Genomic DNA, 17,063 nt, shown 5'->3' on the forward strand with positions numbered 1-17,063 from the left:
TATAAATTAACATGTAAAACATTTTGAACATATAAGCAATTCTTGTGAGGACACTTAAACGTTGCACATATAAACAAAAACATTTTTAATAATGACGGACAGACGGATGTCTTCCGCTCTCCCACCCAAGCAACCTAGCCCTGATGCTGCCCCTAAGAAGTGGGCAGCACCCCTTGACCCCAGTCCAGGTTCAGGCTGCCCGAGTGGGAACGGGTACGGTTACTCGCACCCGGCTGTCACTTCAGGGGACCCCACGTCCAGGGGGCCCCTGACCCCCGGAGGATGGACACTGGTCCTGGTGGTGGCCGGGCCCCAGCCTGCTCTGCTGCAGACCCTTCCTCCAATCTGCCTCTCCGGAGGCGGCAACGGCTTCCATCCCATAAAATTATTTACATGCCCACCAGTTCGTGGGTGGCCTGCCAGTTCTCGGCCATGTCCATGAGTAGTCTCTCATGCAGGTGGTAAACTCAGAAAGTCCCTCCGGGGACAACTTGCCGGCAACGGCCGTGATAATCAGGTAGACAATCAGATGAAGGTCACGGTTGATTAATGTCATTCATTTAAACTGCTGAGGGTACCAACGGGGACAACTGCTTGCAACGGCGAACCGCTGCCTATTCCACCTCTTCCTCCGAGGTGGCCTCGCTCTCCGCTGTTAATATTGCAAACATCCGGTGGCAGGCCTGGTGGGAGAGGGCCGCCCGGTATCCATTCCCTCCACCACGTGGGACATAGAAAACTACTGGCGCATCGCCATTGGGAAGACTCTCACCCGCTTCCTCGGACTCCGAGACCGGTTCTGTGTCAGCCCCCGAGCTGCTGTCATCTGACTCCAGGGGCGTTAATGGTGGGACTTGGCAGGTCGGTAACGGTTTCCAGCTGAGCCCAGACTCGTGGCTCCTCAGTGGCAAGTGACCCGTCATTGGCTGGTGTATGGAGGTCTGCCATCGGTTCTTCTAAGTCACCTGCTCCAGCTGTTGATTGGCTGGCTTCCTCTCGGGCCTCCGGGCCCTTTCGGGGCAACACGGGCTCCGCCACCTCCATCGGGGACGATCAGGGGTCTGAGCGGGGTTGTACGGGCGGTCAGCACAGGCGATGGGTCGGGCCCTGCTGGGGCCAGGGGTAGACCGAATCCTTCAGTCGCAGCGGCCGGTCCTTTAGGGACACAAGGGTGTGGGTCTCTCACCAGCTCCTCTAGCATGGTCTCTATTTCATGCGCCCACACGACCGCAGCCAGCTCCTCCATCTCAGCGGTCCAGCGATCTAACAGGTCCCGTACTTGGGCCCGGTTACAGCAGCACAACAGCATCACTTGGGTGTTCAGCCAAGCCGCCGTCCCGGGGGCAGGCTCCGGAGACTCAGGCCTCTCAGATGGTGCGGACATGTTGCAAGCTGCTTCCAGGAACCGGTTATATTTGCAGAGTCCTGGCGTCCCCGCTTTTATAGCCTCGGCTACATTAGGCAGACATACACCCGCCCCCCCTTGGTTCTCTTTAGCACTTCCGTTTGTTGGGGGCGGGGCTTCATTTTCGCGTCTTCCCTGCTCGGAGAAGACGCTCGAGCGGGAGATTTTCGCGGCAAGATGGCGGCGCTTCAAAATTTTCGGCCGGACACCGCCGGCGGAGATCACAAGGCGCACTTCGACTGGTAAGTAGAGGGGTTCAATCCTGTTTGTGACGCCAAGTTGTTGCGGGCAGGGAGGACGCCGCAGCAGCGCCGGACCCGAGCGTCAGCTGCGGCTGCTCGGTGGCTCGAGCATATGTTTTCATGTTGACAAGTCATTATTTATTCACTAAAACAGTTTGCCTTTTCCTGCTCCATAAAAAAAGAATAATTTTTGGACAGTTTGATCAAAAAAATTGTAGTTGTTTAATTATTTTTCAGAATAGCAAACCTCTTTATGAGAAAAAAAAGGGATATTTTTCATTCCTAGCGGACAAGCAGTTACTTGTATAATTTTTAAGCACACCTCTTCTTGCTTCCTATATAATGGGATAATTTTTTAATTGCTTGTGGAAATGTCGCGGGCGGGGAGGACACCGCCGCTGCTGAGCGCTTGCTAACGCTCGGGTCTGGCGCTGCTGCGGCTGCTCGGTAGCTCGAGCGGTGGGCTGGATCCGGGGACTCGAGTGGCGCTCCTCGCCCGTGAGTGAAAGGGGTGGTTGGTTTGGGGGATTTAGTCCGTGACGCCACCCACGGGTTGTGGTGAAGATGGGCACCACCACTGCTGGTGACGGGAATCCCGGGAGCGATGGTGGGGAGCAGCTGGGATGTTGTTTTCCCCCTCCGTGGGTAGAGGTCAGTGGTCCCGGGGCCCGATGAGGTGACGGGGAGGCAGGATGGCTGGGATGCAGGGATGCAGGGTTGCAGGGGCAGCACGGTGCGGTGCCGGATGGCACTGGTGTACTCACTCAGGCAGTCAATGACAGAGTCTCTGGTAAACAAAACGGCTGGATGGACGGGTCCCGTAGCCGGCTGCAGTGTCCCTCCCCGAACAGGTGATGGCGGCTGTCTTTCCCTGCACCTTAATGTTCTCAGTTGACTACTATGGATCACCAACGGCAGTCCGCTCCCCGGTGGATGGATGCCGGAGGAGCCCGTTTGCCCGCAGGCGCTGGCCCTTGGGTCTCTAGCCTTAGGCGGTAGCTGTATAGCCTCACGGTGTGGGCGGTTGCCTTCTATCGGGTCTTTGGTTGTTAGGAAACCCCTGGGGTTCCGGTCACATTTGGATTTGACTATTGTTGGCGGCTCCAAGCCTGGTCGGGGTCCGATGGACCTGCCTGTGTGTGCTGGCTTCACTTCGCTCCCCGGTCAGTACCGGCGGGCCAACGCCCGACCCCGGTCCTACGGTTCCGCGTTGCTTCACCACTCCTGCAGACGGCCACCACCGTCTGCCAACCTTGCCGTCAGTGCCTGGGCCACAAACCCAGACACCCAAGTGCTTGCTCCTCTTATTTCAAACTCCAACACTAAAACTGTCACTTTTCCCGCCTCCAGACCTGTTAACTCCTCGGTGGGTGGGGCCAACTGCTTGGCTCCGCCCCACCTGGTGTGGACATCAGACACTGGAGGGAGGCAACAAGGGTTTTTGTTTGGCTGGTGTCCCTGTCTAATGGGGGTGGGGGTGTTTGTGTGTTATCTGTGACGACCTGGCTAGTCCAGGGCGCCACAGAAAAACTATCACTTATTTAACAAAGAACAAATTTCTTGATACTTCCCAAACTGGGATAATTTTTGCACCACCTATCTTTCATAGAGGCTTAACTTCTTCCATTTGTACTGCCTATAGATAAACACTAGCAAGACAAGCACCTAAAAATCGGATCATTTTTGAACTGTTTCTACAACTTATGAAAGTAGCCAAAAAAAGTCTGATACTGTAGTGTGTTTTAAACAAGCTGTTGTTTACCACTGCATATGATCAGTTTTAACCTAGCCAGATATGTTAGGTCACTTGAACATTGAAAAAACCATGTTTACATTAAAAACTCAAAATGGATTCAATACAGTCCTAGAAGATCTCAGAGTTCTAGGCACATCTTTTCCAGGTAATCAGAGGCTTTGTAGTATTAAGATTAGCTGTGAGCAAATCAATTTTAGGTTGAAAATTCAGCAGAACTGATAAATTCTTAGCTCAAAAGATTCGCTCATCTCATCTCTCTCATCTCCTGCAAGAAACATCACTGTCAATGAAAAAAAGACTTAAGGCTGCTTTACATGCAACGACATCGCTAAGGAGATATCGTTGGGGTCACGGAATTCGTGACGCACATCCGGCCTTGCTAGCGACGTCGTTGCGTGTGACACCTACGAGCAACCGCTAACGATCAGAAATACTCACCTAATCATTGATCATTGACACGTCGTTCCTTTCCCAAATATCGTTGCTGGTGCTGGACGCAGGTTGTTCGTTGTTCCTGAGGCAGCACATATCGCTATGTGTGAAACCCCGGGAATGATGAACAACAGCGTTCCTGCGTCAGCGGGAACGAGTTGGGCGTGTCGTTAATGCAGCTGGTCTCCGCCCCTCCACTTGTATTGGAGGGCTGCTGTGTGACATCGCTGTGACGGCGCACGAACCTCCCCCTTAAAAAAGAGATTGTTCACCGCCCACAGTGACGTCACTAGGAAGGTAAGTATGTGTGACATGTCCTAGCGATATTGTTCGCCACGGGCAACAATTTGCCCGATACGCACAAACGATGGGGGGCGGGTGAGATTGCTAGCAATGTCGCAGCGTGTAAAGCGCCCTTTAGGTTCAGGACGGTTGAACTAGATGGACCTAGGTCTTTTTTCAACCTATGTAACTATGTAATTATGTAATGCATATACCATTATTTGTCGGTGTAATTTAAAGAGTAGGTCAACCTTGTTTGTACATTTTTGGCAAATACAAAGTGGGATATATTTATCTCAACCAGATTTATCATAGTGGTTAATGCTGTTTGATAAATCTAATTTTAAAATTATCTCATCTAAGTTTACACCATCTTTTAGTTGGCAAACTTTATACAAAAAAGTATGCCACAATATTGGTGTATTGGGAGGCACTGTAAAGGGGGTGTTACATGCTACGATATATCGGGCGATATGTCGTCGGGGTCACGGATTCCATGATGCACATCCGGCATCATTTGACATATCGTAGCGTGTGACAGCTACGAGCGACTGTTTACAAGCAAAAATACTCACCTTATCGTTGCTCATTGACATGACGTTCATTTTCAAAATATCGGTCACATTCCTGGATGCAGGTTGTTCGTCTTTCCTGAGGCAGCACACATCGCTCCATGTGACACCCTAGGAATGATGAACTGCAGCTTACCTGCGTCCTCCGGCAATGAGGAAGGAAGAAGGTGGGCGGGATGTTACGTCCTGCTCATCTCCGCCCCTCCGCTTCTATTGGGCGGCCGCTGTGTGACGTTGCTGTGACGCCACACGAACCGCCCCCTTTAGGAAGAAGATGTTCGCCGCCCACAGCGAGGTCATTTGGGAGGTAAGTACGTGTGACAGGGGTAACCGACTTTGTGCGACATGGGCAACAAATTGCCCGTGACGCACAAACGATGGGGGCGGGTGCGATCGCACATGCGATCGTACGATAAATCGACGCGTGTAACGGGGCCTTAAGCCATGCCCTTTTCCTAATAAGCCACACACCTTTTAAGTATAATCATGCTCCCTAATTGCACGAGTCATATAAAAGTGTTTAAACACATCATAAATAAAGTGCAAGTAATGAAAGACAGTTCTTTAGTTAAAATTACACTGGATTTCTGGCGCATTTAACGTGATATACTGTATATGCTCCAGTGCATTTTAAATTATAAAGTAGAAATTCCACGGCCTTAGGCTATGTGCGCACGTTGCGTAATTACATGCAGTTACGCTGTGCTTTGTAGCGCAGCGTAACTGCATGCGTCCTGCGTCCCCTGCATAATCTATAAAGATTATGCAGGAGCCGTGCGCACGTGGCGTCTTAGAGCGCAGTGCTTCGGCTGCTGCCCGAAGCGCGCGTTCTAAGAAGTGACATGTCACTTCTTCCGTGCGCTTTGCCGGCAGCCCCTGCACTGTCTATGGCAGGAGCTGCAGGCAGAGCACATGGAATCGGCTTTTTTTTTTTTCACTACGGACATTTTCTGCAGCGATTAGAAGCGCACGTGTGCTCTTCAGATCGCTGCAGAAATTTCTGAAGTGACTGTACGCAACGTGCGCACATAGCCTTAGCTTTCGTACATGGGTGGGAAATGCAAAAGCTTAGATGTGAGAATAGCAAAGATACCAAACAAAGGTCCAGCTTCCAGATAAACATTGCCTCTCCCTTGAAACCTTTTATCTGACATGATTGTATGTTTCAAGGCTTTTATGGCTTTGGTCAATATATGCTGGGAAATTGTACTCCCCCCAAGCAGTACAAGTAAATAGAATTTAGAGATCTATATAATCTCACAATTAAGGCAAAAAACATCACTTGAACTATTACAATGACTGTTCGTAAGACAAGAGGGGTATCAGCAGCTAGAAGAAGGGGGAGCCCTCTTCTCAAGAATCCAGTAGACTCCTCGCTGGATACACACTGCAAGATTTAAGATGTTAAGTCTCACAAACTACTACTACTACTAATAAAATTTATTTATATTATATTTATATAGCGCCAACATATTCTGCAGCACTTTACAATCAGGTGGGGGCTTGTATAGACAGAAACAAAACAAATAGTACATAATTCAACAGCTACAGTAGGAATGAGGGCCCTGCTCAAAAGCTTACAATCTATGGGGAAGAAGGGGGACACAAAAGGTGAAGCACACTTGTAGATCTGACCGGCCATCGTTATGCTAGTTTATTGGTTAGTGAACATTATAAAGTAATAAGACCTTTATTTTATTTTTTATTTTATGAAAAGTTACTTGGATCGTAATTGCCAATATGATTACATTGGAACCGGAAAGAAGCCAAATTAAATAAATTCTAAATTTCAATGCTGGTCATAATAATTTTAAAAATAGATGAAGTTTATTTTCTCATAAAAATATTAGTAGCAGTACGCATAAATTAGGCTGTCAGTACAGTGGGTACGAAAAGTATTCAGACTCTTTTAAATTTTTGGCTATTTGTTTCGTTGCTGACATTTGGTAAATTCAAAAAAGTTCATTTTTTTCTCATTAATGTACACTCTGCACCTCCTCTAGACAGAAAAAAACAAATGTAGAAAGTTTTGCAAATTTATTAAACAAGGAAAACTGAAACATCACATGGTCATAAGTATTCAGACCTTTTGCTCAGACACTCATATTTAAGGCCCCTTTCACACATCAGTTTTTTGCCATCAGTCACAATCCATTTTTCGACGGATCTGACTAGCTGGGGGCTAAATAATAAATTGGAGCATGCTCAGTTAAAGGTAACCTGTCACCAGTTTTTTCCCTATTAAACCAAAAATATTACATTCTGCAGCTCCTGGGCTGCATTCAAGGAAGGTGCACCTTGTTGCTGGCCCCCCTTGCAAACCACTAAAAGAACTTTATAAAATCTTACCGCTTCCTACGCAAATGAGTTTGGTTGGCAAGATGGGCGGGGTCTAATTCAGCCCCTGTCCCCCCTCCTGCCGCTGTTCGCCATCCCCCAGTCATGATTTACATGGATGACGCCACCCCCGTCATCATCCACGCTGCTGGAGTCTTGCAATACTCTAACTTCCTCTGACCAGTGAGTATGTGATCTGTACAATGTCAAAAGCCATGACTTAGCAGCACACTTGTAAATGATGATGATAAAACACCTAATTGTTTTTTTATGTGAAATAAGGACATTTGGATTCTGTCTAAGGCCAGAGTCACACTTGCGAGGGACTCGCATCGTATCACCCGGCACGGCCTGCCAACCTCCGGATAGGAGCGTCTCAGCTGCATAGAAATACATGCAGCTGACCCGATCCTGTCATGAGAGTGTGCGGCCATGCCGGGTGATGTGATGCGAGACTCGCGCGAGTCTTTCGCAAGTGTGACTCCGGCCTAAGATCACAAATTCATAATGGAAAGCTGTTGGTCAAATGATTGTTTATCCGACAGATATCTTCTTAAAGTCCTCCATATATAGGAACGCTTGGCCAAGCTCTCCTGATTTTGTATGAGAAAGCCACTGCCAGAGGAAACTTATCTACCTAATTACACAGCAGTCGTCCATCGGACCTGAGGGATCCTTCTCTGCCCGAACATAATCGGCCAGGGAAGAGTTGGAAAATCACCACACACATTAGACCGGTGGCCTGGTCCTCTGATATCAGCATGTTAATCCCTCATTAATCTAATGTGTATCGAAGTGTAGCACCCCTGAATATATCAGGGTGCTACAGGGAACTGCATCCTCTCACCAGGGTGCAGGACCTACCCCCCCTGGTTCCAGGTACCTAAGAAAAGCGATGTCACCTCCATCAGCACTACAAATCCCAACCACACCTCCCATCATGACCTGTCAGACACACCAGTGGGTTGGTCTAGCTGGAACAGGGCCACCCACCTAGGGGTCAGGCAGACATTTTGGAGGGAAGGGGTGAGCAGTCGAGTGAGAGCTCTCAAAGTGTGAGGAGCTGGAGTGTTTGCTCCTGGTGAGCTAGACAGACCGCGGCTGGGTCGCAGACAGTGGTTCAAGCACAATGGGGTACAGGACCCTAGATCTAGATCAGGAGCCGATTCAACATCCTGGCAATTAACCTGCAGAGGAAGGGGGCCTTCAGGGACCTTCCCAGAGCTCAGAGGCTGAGGGTATCAGCACAACGCGGGGGACAGGGTTTTCCAAACAAAGCAACCCACTGAAATCCCAAGTGCCAGCCCCTAGGAGCAAGACTTCACTTAAAAGTGAAGAACTGGACCTTACAGCTTCAAGCTATAAGGACCCACACAGACACAAACAGTGCATGGCGGCAGGTTCTGAATCACTAAGTGACACCAGTGGGATTGGGTACTTGGACGGGCTTCCCGCAGTGGCAGCGGCACTCAGAGACTTTGGTTTACCACAGTGTGTGTGTCTACTTTCTAAACCTCATCCAACACCACGACTATCCGCAGTGAGTACCCTGATCCCTGCATCCTGTTCTCCCAAATCTGACACCTTCTGTCCCTGTACTCCTTCCAGCAGCGGCGGTACTCCCATTACCACAACCCGAAGGTGGCGTCACGAACTTCTCCCCTGTAAATAACCCCTTCTCAAGCTTTGAGTGCTCGCCGAGCCCGGGTCCGGACCCCTCGAGCCACGACCAACCCGGATCCGAGCACCCCGGTCGGCACCGGGGCGGCACAGAAGCCTTTACAGCTAAGCAGAGGCTCAACTACAAACTCTATGCTCCCCATAGTTGGACCATTGCTAAGCATTGTCTCAAAAATGATTTAAAAATTTTAGCAATTAGCCATATACTTTATATTTTTTTTCAAATTCATCTTTTTTTTGTTCATCAGGATTCTATTTGAATAATTCAATCTACTTAACTTTCATTAGAATTTTTTTTTAAGGTACTTTTCCACTTTTTATGTTACATATTGAAGAGTTTAGTGACAATTTACAAAACAAAACAGTAAAATCAATTGTTAACTCCCAAAAAAATCGTGTAAAAATGTTGCAAATCTTGCAACTTTTTGGATTCAGCACTAGTGTCACCACCATACTTGCAAAAAAGGTAGGTGGCTTCTAGTGGTAGGGATGTGATCGAACACAGCCTACAGATTTATTACAGTTTATACTAGATAACTTATGGGTTTTTTTTTGTTTTCAAATCCTCGTCAGTTCATAAATTTCAGATTGTGAAGCACAGACAGCCCAAAACACATACATTTTATTAAAAGGTGTGTACTTTTTAATAATTTTGCTACATTTAACTCTAGTTGGTTTTGGTTAAAAACGCCATTCTTGATGAATTCTCTAGATTTGCAAGCAAAAAAGGTCCCCTTCTCTGGCACAATCAATTTCATTATAGAACTTAAAATGTGATTCCACATAAAACAAAGTCATTCCCTTTCCCACAAGCTGGAGGATAAAACGTACAGTACACACCTCTTTTTAAGACAGCGCCTTTCTTACTAAGCAATGCTCTTTGGCAAAAAGTATCTAAATGAACAAGTCATAACATGGAGAGTTTGGCAATTAGCACTGATCTATTGTTTCGTTATATATTTGTTATTGTGCTGTTCACTGCACCTGTTTCGTACATGATTAGTAGACTTGTATACTCATTACTATGCTGTCTCAATATATACATACAAATGGTGCAAAGCAATAGTAACTCTATTCTCTATGATAGTTCATCTCAGCGCAAGAATCAATAGGAATTGATTTCCTTAATGTGAAATATATCCATATTGACCTACCTGAAAAGCAGTGTTTGTGAATCCAAGAGTGTCATCCCTGTATTTGTCACTGAGCTCCATGTCAAAACTGCAAGAATTTGTAAATGTTCCAACCGCACAAGTGATTCTTGAATACACAAGAGCAGAGGTTCACCTGCCTGCAGTCACTCCCAGGCCAGCCTGTATTTTGTTTCCTTGCTCCACCCTTGAAGTAATATACTTGTACGTTCTTTCAGAGATTGCTAAAGATTGTAAATTGCTCATTTCCATTTAAAGATGGGAACTGGTGCAAGTATATGTGTCAGTGTCTTACCCAGAGGTGACAATTGTCTCATCCTTGCACAATGCACTACCATCGCACGTAGCAAAAGTTAGTTAACTTTATGACCTACGCAGAAAGGTACACAGAAATGTAAATGAAATAATGGGAAGCCTTGTGTAATCCATCTACAAATGTAATACAGGACAAAAGTATGCATGTATGTACAGTATGTATGTATGTGCGTATCTACAGTACCTTGCGAAAGTATTCGGCCCCCTTGAATTTTTCAACCTTTTCCCACATTTCAGGCTTCAAACATAAAGATAAAAATGTTAATGTTCTAGTGAAGAATCAACAACAAGTGGGACACAATTGTGAGGTTGATTGAAATGTATTGCTTATTTTAAACTTTTTTAAAAAATATGTTTAACTGAAAAGGGGGGCCTGCAATATTATTCATCCCCTTTACTTTCAGTGCAGCAAACTCACTCAAGAAGTTCATTGAGGATCTCTGAATGATCCAAAGTTGTCCTAAATGACTCATAATGATAAATATAAGCCACCTGTATGTAATCTAGTCTCCGTATAAATGCACCTGCTCTGTGATAGTCTCAGTGTTCTGTTTAAAGCACAGAGAGCATCATGAAGACCAAGGAACACAACCGGCAGGTCCGTGATAGTGTTGTGGAGAAGTTTAAAGCTGGATTTGGTTACAAAAAGATTTCCAAAACTTTAAACATCCCAAGTAGCACTGTGAAAGTGATCATAGTGAAATGAAAGGAGTATCATACCACTGCAAATCTACCAAGACCCTGCCGTCCATCCAAACTTTCATCTAAAACAAGGACAAGACTGATCAGAGATGCCCATGATCACTCTGGATGAACTGCAGAGATCTACAGCTGAGGTGGGAGAGTCTGTCCATAGGACAACAATCAGTCGTACACTGCACAAATCTGGCCTTTATGGAAGAGTTGCAAGAAGAAAGCCATTTCTCAAAGATATCCATAAAAAGTGTTGTTTAAAGTTTGTCACAAGCCACCTGGGAGACACACCAAACATGTGGAAGAAGGTGCTCTGGTCAGATGAAACCAAAATCGAACTATTTGGGCACAATGCCAAATGATATGTTTGGCGTAAAAGCAACACAGCTAATCACCCAGAACACACCATCCCCTGTTACACCTCGTGGCTCTCCTGTGGCAAGGAATGAGACAGTCTCCTTGCCTGCCACGAGTGCTCCTACTCAGCAGCGCCGAAGGTCTGCCAGACTGCGCAGAGTGCAGGAGAAACCTCCCCAGAGAGGCAGCACAAGGGTGACACCTAGTGGTACTCCTGTTGCAAGAAATGAGGCGGTCTCCCATTCCTTGCCTGCCGCAGCTCCTCCTGCTCAGCAGCCTCGAAGGTCTGTGAGGTTGCGCAATGTGCAGAGGTTTGCTGCTCAGGGAAGCAGTGAGACTCCCGTTATCTCTACACATTGTGAGACCGAGGATCCCGCCTCTATTTCCCAGAGGCAGGAGGGTGAGCATGTGCTATGCTTGGTGGATCCTGATTCGCCCACTGACGTCACACGGCTTGATGACAAGGCTGGTGACGTGGTGAATCCTGATTGGCCAGGCTGGGATGTCGTGGATCCTGATTGGGTCAAGTCCGTCATCTCCGCCTCGCGCCCGCCCTTGGCTGGAGCTACACCTCCTTAAAAACTCCTCCTGCCATCATGGCGGCGCGCGACCGTCCTTCTATGTTTGGATGTCTGGCAGCGTGCTGCCACGCCACTGCTCAGGCATTATCTTCCTCTGTGGGCTTGGCCCTTGCTGCTTAGGCAGCACCTGGTTTGCAGGCCGTGTCCCTGCCTTGCTGCTCCGGCAGTAGCTCCTACTACAGGCCGTGTTCCTGTCCCAGGTGAGCTCCTCGAGTCTCCACTGGACTCACCTGGTTATTGAAAGCACACGTGCGTGGGCACCTCTGTGCTACCCTCGTGCCATATTCTCGTGACTTCCACTGGCACACGTGCGTGGGCACCTCTGTGCTTCCCCGTGCAACAGGTACACCGAGCCGTGTGATCCCTGCCATACAACCCACACGGGTTAGGGCAGACCGGTGTACATAGATCGTCTGTGACATTCCAGACGATCGCTAGCAGCAACCCGCTCACTCTTCACCCACCATAGCAGCGGTCCCTTACACCGCACAGTGGACCTTGACCGGCGGAAGCTGTCCATTCCCCATCTTGGCACGCTTCCCCGGGTCCCTCTCGTAACATTACGGTCGCGCCAAAGGTCTGGCTATGGCTGAAGAGCAGCAGCAGTTGCTGCGTTATGTGCAGCAGTTGGAATCACGTTTGTCAGCAGTGGAGCAGTCTTCCTCCGACAAGACTGCTCTGACGACAGTCGCCACCCAGGCGGCTACCCAGGCTGTGCTATTGGGCGGAAGGTCTCCTCGCCTTGCGCTCCCAGAGCGCTTTAGCGGGGACAGCTCCGAGTGCCGTGGGTTTATAAACCAAGTTACCACCTACTTAGAGCTGTCCGCGAATCTTTACGCTACCGAGAAGGCGAAGGTAGCCTTCGTCCAGTCCCTGCTCACAGGGAGAGCGCTGAAGTGGTCTACGCCGTTGTGGGAGCGCGGAGATTGGGTGGTGACTAACTTAGCATCTTATCTTGGGGCCATGAGAATGGTGTTCCTCGGGCCTCAAGTCACCCACGACTCCGCGCTGCGCCTCCTACGACTTCGGCAAGGGTCCGCTTCAGTCGGGGACTTTGCCGTACACTTTAGGACACTTGCCGCAGAGCTGGACTGGCCCGATAAGGTCCTTGTCCCTGTGTTCTGGGAGGGCCTGGCAGGGTTCGTCAAAGACGCACTGGCCACGCGTGAGGTGCCTGCTACTTTAGAGTCCTTGATTGTGGTTGCCTCTCGCATAGACATCCGCCAGGCGGAGCGGAGGCTCGAGGTCTCTTCAGCACCCACGTCCTCACGGCCTAAAAAGCGTCTGGCTCCCGTCTTCCACCAGACAGGTCTCCCAGCCAGCTCTGTAGGCGACTCCGTGGAGTCAATGGAGGTGTCCAAAGCGGTCTCCTCTACCCCAGGTTCTCGGTCTGGTGTCATCTGCTTTTCCTGTGGGCAGAGGGGACACATAGCTACCCGATGTCCCAAACCGTCGGGAAAAGACAGCGTCTAGTTTCCATCAGAGGGGGGTTCCTAGACGCTGCTTCTCCCTCTAGGTTGACTATCAGCGCCCAGTTGCAGTTTGGCACTACTCTCTTCTCTGCTCTGGCCTGCCTGGACTCAGGCGCTGATGGCAATTTCATTTCGACCTCCCTGGCAACCCGATACTCAGTTCCCCTGGTTCTCTTGCCCAAGCCACTCAGGGTTCGGGTAGTCAACGGGTCCCTACTAATCGATCCCATCACCCAGATCACCATCCCTCTCAGGATGGAAGTATCACCAGGACACCATGAGCAGGTGTCCTTCCTGGTGCTTCCAGGGGGGACAGATGAGATCCTACTGGGCCTCCCCTGGTTGAGACAGCATGCTCCTATACTCAACTGGGCAACAGGGGAGATCTCATCATGGGCGGGATCCTGTAGGGAGCACCTCGTGACTACCGAACCACCCGCTACCATTAGGTCGGTTGGGTCCTCAGGGAATACAGGGGAGCCAGGTTTACCGACACCTTATGAGGCCTACAGGGACGTCTTCTCCAAGAGGGCCGCAGATACCCTTCCTCCCCACCGGCCATACGATTGCCGAATAGACCTGAAGCCAGGCTCCGAGCCCCCTAGGGGCAGAGTGTATCCCCTCTCTGCTCCAGAGACGGAGGCTATGTCCAAATATATTCAGATGAACTAAAATGGGGAGACAAAAGGGCGCAATAGGGTCTTACCCGATATAACATATGATGTTAGAGAAGGTACAGTAACACTCACCTGGTGGGGTTGTGCCAGTCACAACTCCTTCAAAGACATGTGAGTGTCCGCGTGGTTCAAGCAGCGGCCCCGTAGGCACGATATAAATATAATGGTGGACAAAAGAAAAACGGGTATATGCCGCGCTTAAAAACCACTGAGTTGGAAGTGATATAATATTTCTCTTTTATTTACAGCATTCCTACGCGTTTCAGAGACAACAGACCGTCTCCTTCTTCAGGGAAAAAAGAAATCATCAATCGGTTGATTTCTTTTTTCCCTGAAGAAGGAGACGGTCTGTTGTCTCTGAAACGCGTAGGAATGCTGTAAATAAAAGAGAAATATTATATCACTTCCAACTCAGTGGTTTTTAAGCGCGGCATATACCCGTTTTTCTTTTGTCCACCATTATACAAATATATTCAGGACAGCCTGGCAAAAGGGTTCATTCGCAAGTCTATTTCACCGGCCGGTGCGGGGTTCTTCTTCGTGCAAAAGAAGGAAGGGGATCTACGCCCCTGTATCGATTACAGGGGATTAAATGCAATCACGATCAAAAACAAATACCCTTTGCCCCTCATTACGGAGTTATTTGATCGATTCCGCGGGGCAAAGATCTTCACGAAGCTGGATCTACGCGGGGCGTATAATCTAGTGCGAGTCCGAGAGGGCGATGAGTGGAAGACCGCCTTCAACACCAGGGACGGTCACTACGAGTATCTCGTAATGCCCTTCGGACTCTGCAATGCCCCCGCCGTATTTCAAGACTTTGTGAATGATGTTTTCCGGGATTTGTATCTTTCCGTGGTTGCATACCTGGATGATATCCTTATCTTCTCCCCCGATCTTGCCACCCATCGGAGGGATGTCATCCGAGTACTTAAGAGGCTCCGCACTCATTCGTTATATGCTAAGCTAGAAAAGTGCGTTTTTGAACGTGAATCCTTGCCGTTCCTGGGGTATATCGTGTCCAGTCAGGGGTTAGCAATGGATCCGGGGAAGTTGGAGACAGTGATGAAATGGCCTGAGCCCCGCTCGCTGAAAGCGATCCAGCGATTCTTGGGGTTTATCAATTATTATCGCCAGTTCATTCCCAACTTCTCGACGGTGGCAGCACCCATCATTGCCCTTACCCGCAAGGGCGCTAATCCCAAAGCATGGACACGGGAAACGGTAGAGGCATTTCACACTCTCAAAACTTACTTCTCCAGAGCTCCCATCCTTCATCGTCCAGACATCTCCAAACCCTTTCTACTAGAGGTAGACGCCTCATCGGTCGGTGCTGGTGCAGTCCTGTACCAGAAAGACGAACGAGGAAGGAAGCATCCATGTTTCTTTTTCTCCAAAACCTTTTCTCCGGCCGAGAGGAACTACTCCATAGGGGATAGGGAGTTACTGGCGATGAAACTAGCATTCCAGGAATGGCGGCATCTCCTGGAGGGTGCGAAGCATCCATTTGAAGTATTTTCCGACCATAAAAATCTCACATACCTCCAGACAGCACAACGCCTGAACCCAAGGCAGGCCCGTTGGTCCTTGTTCTTCTCCCGGTTCCGCTTTATTATCCGCCACCTGGCCGGTGAGAAGAACGTACGGGCCGATGCCTTGTCACGTTGTATGGTTGTGTTGGAGGAGGACGAGGAGGAGCCTCGTCTTATACTACCCCCGGACAGCTTGAGGATGGTCACTCCCACTTCTTTGGACCAGGTGCCACCTGGCAAGACCCTCGTTCCCCCTGAACTACGGAATGAGGTGCTATCGTGGGCCCATGCCTCCAAGGTCGGGGGTCACTTTGGGGTCAAAAGGACCAGAGACCTTGTGACTAGGCACTATTGGTGGCCGAGACTACCCCAGGACATACAGGAGTATGTGGGAGCCTGTATGTCGTGTGCACGGAATAAGCCGTCCCGGCAGAGACCAGCAGGTCTTCTTCACCCACTGCCAGTGCCGGATCGTCCCTGGGAAGTGGTGGGAATGGACTTCCTGGGAGATCTGCCCAAGTCAGCAGGTCACAAGGTCGTATGGGTCATCACGGATCACTTCTCTAAAATGGTCCACTTGGTGCCTCTCCCACGACTCCCGACGTCACGTGCTCTCGCCACCTTATTCATTAGGCATGTATTTAGGCTGCATGGCATGCCTGACAAGGTGGTGAGCGACCGGGGTCCCCAGTTCGCGTCTCGCTTCTGGAGAGAGCTCTGTAAGCTCCTGCAGATAGAGCTGAACATCTCCTCCGCATACCATCCCGAAACCAATGGACTGGTAGAGAGGACCAATCAGACCTTGGTAACTTACCTCCGCCATTTTATCTCCGCGCACCACGACAACTGGGCTAACCTCCTTCCTTGGGCCGAATTTGCCATTAATAATTCGGTCCATGAATCCTCTGGTCAGACTCCGTTCCTGCTCAATAACGGACAACATCCCAGAATCCCGGTTCCTATGCCCATAACGTCACCCGATCCTAGAGTGGAGGATTGGGCGACCGAGGCCCGGGAGATCTGGGATAACACCCAAGAGGCCCTTAAGAGGGCTAAAGACCGGATGGTGACAACGGCTGATGAGCGCCGCCGCCCTGCACCATCCTTCGCCCCTGGTGACCTAGTGTGGCTGTCCTCTAAGAATGTTAACCTACGGGTACAGGCAGCCAAGTTCGCCCCTAGGTACCTGGGTCCGTTTAAAGTGTTAGAGCAGGTGAACCCGGTGGCATACCGACTCCAGCTCCCTCCACGCTGGGCTATAGCCAACACCTTTCACGTGTCCCTCCTGAAACCCGTACGACTTAATAAGTTCTCGGGGTCCCTGACGCCTCAAACTGACCCCCCGCCCGATGACTCTGAGGTGGCGAAGCTTGTGGAGACAAAAGTTATACGGGGCAGGAGGTACTACCTTGTGGAGTGGGTCGGCCGTGGTCCGGAGCATAGATCCTGGGAATTGGAGGATCATATCCACGCCCCGGGTTTGATAGCGGCCTTCGAGCATGGGCGGGGGGGGGGCCTAGATGGGGGGGTGATGTTACACCTCGTGGCTCTCCTGTGGCAAGGAATGAGACAGTCTCCT

General features: G+C 49.6%; 1 protein-coding gene across 1 annotated transcript in view; it reads right to left on the reverse strand.

Annotated features, from left to right (window-relative positions):
• SLC28A3 (solute carrier family 28 member 3) overlaps window positions 1-10,007 on the reverse strand; it is a 192,286-nt gene extending 182,279 nt beyond the window's left edge. The window contains exon 1 of the mRNA XM_075340401.1: window positions 9,861-10,007. Within this exon, the coding sequence (XP_075196516.1) occupies window positions 9,861-9,920 (60 nt within the window). The 5' untranslated portion in view covers window positions 9,921-10,007. The remainder of the gene's footprint in view (window positions 1-9,860) is intronic.
• Window positions 10,008-17,063: the final 7,056 nt, after the last annotated feature.

The sequence above is a fragment of the Anomaloglossus baeobatrachus genome, chromosome 1 (assembly GCF_048569485.1).
Source record: "Anomaloglossus baeobatrachus isolate aAnoBae1 chromosome 1, aAnoBae1.hap1, whole genome shotgun sequence".
In the NCBI taxonomy this organism is placed as follows: domain Eukaryota; kingdom Metazoa; phylum Chordata; class Amphibia; order Anura; family Aromobatidae; genus Anomaloglossus; species Anomaloglossus baeobatrachus.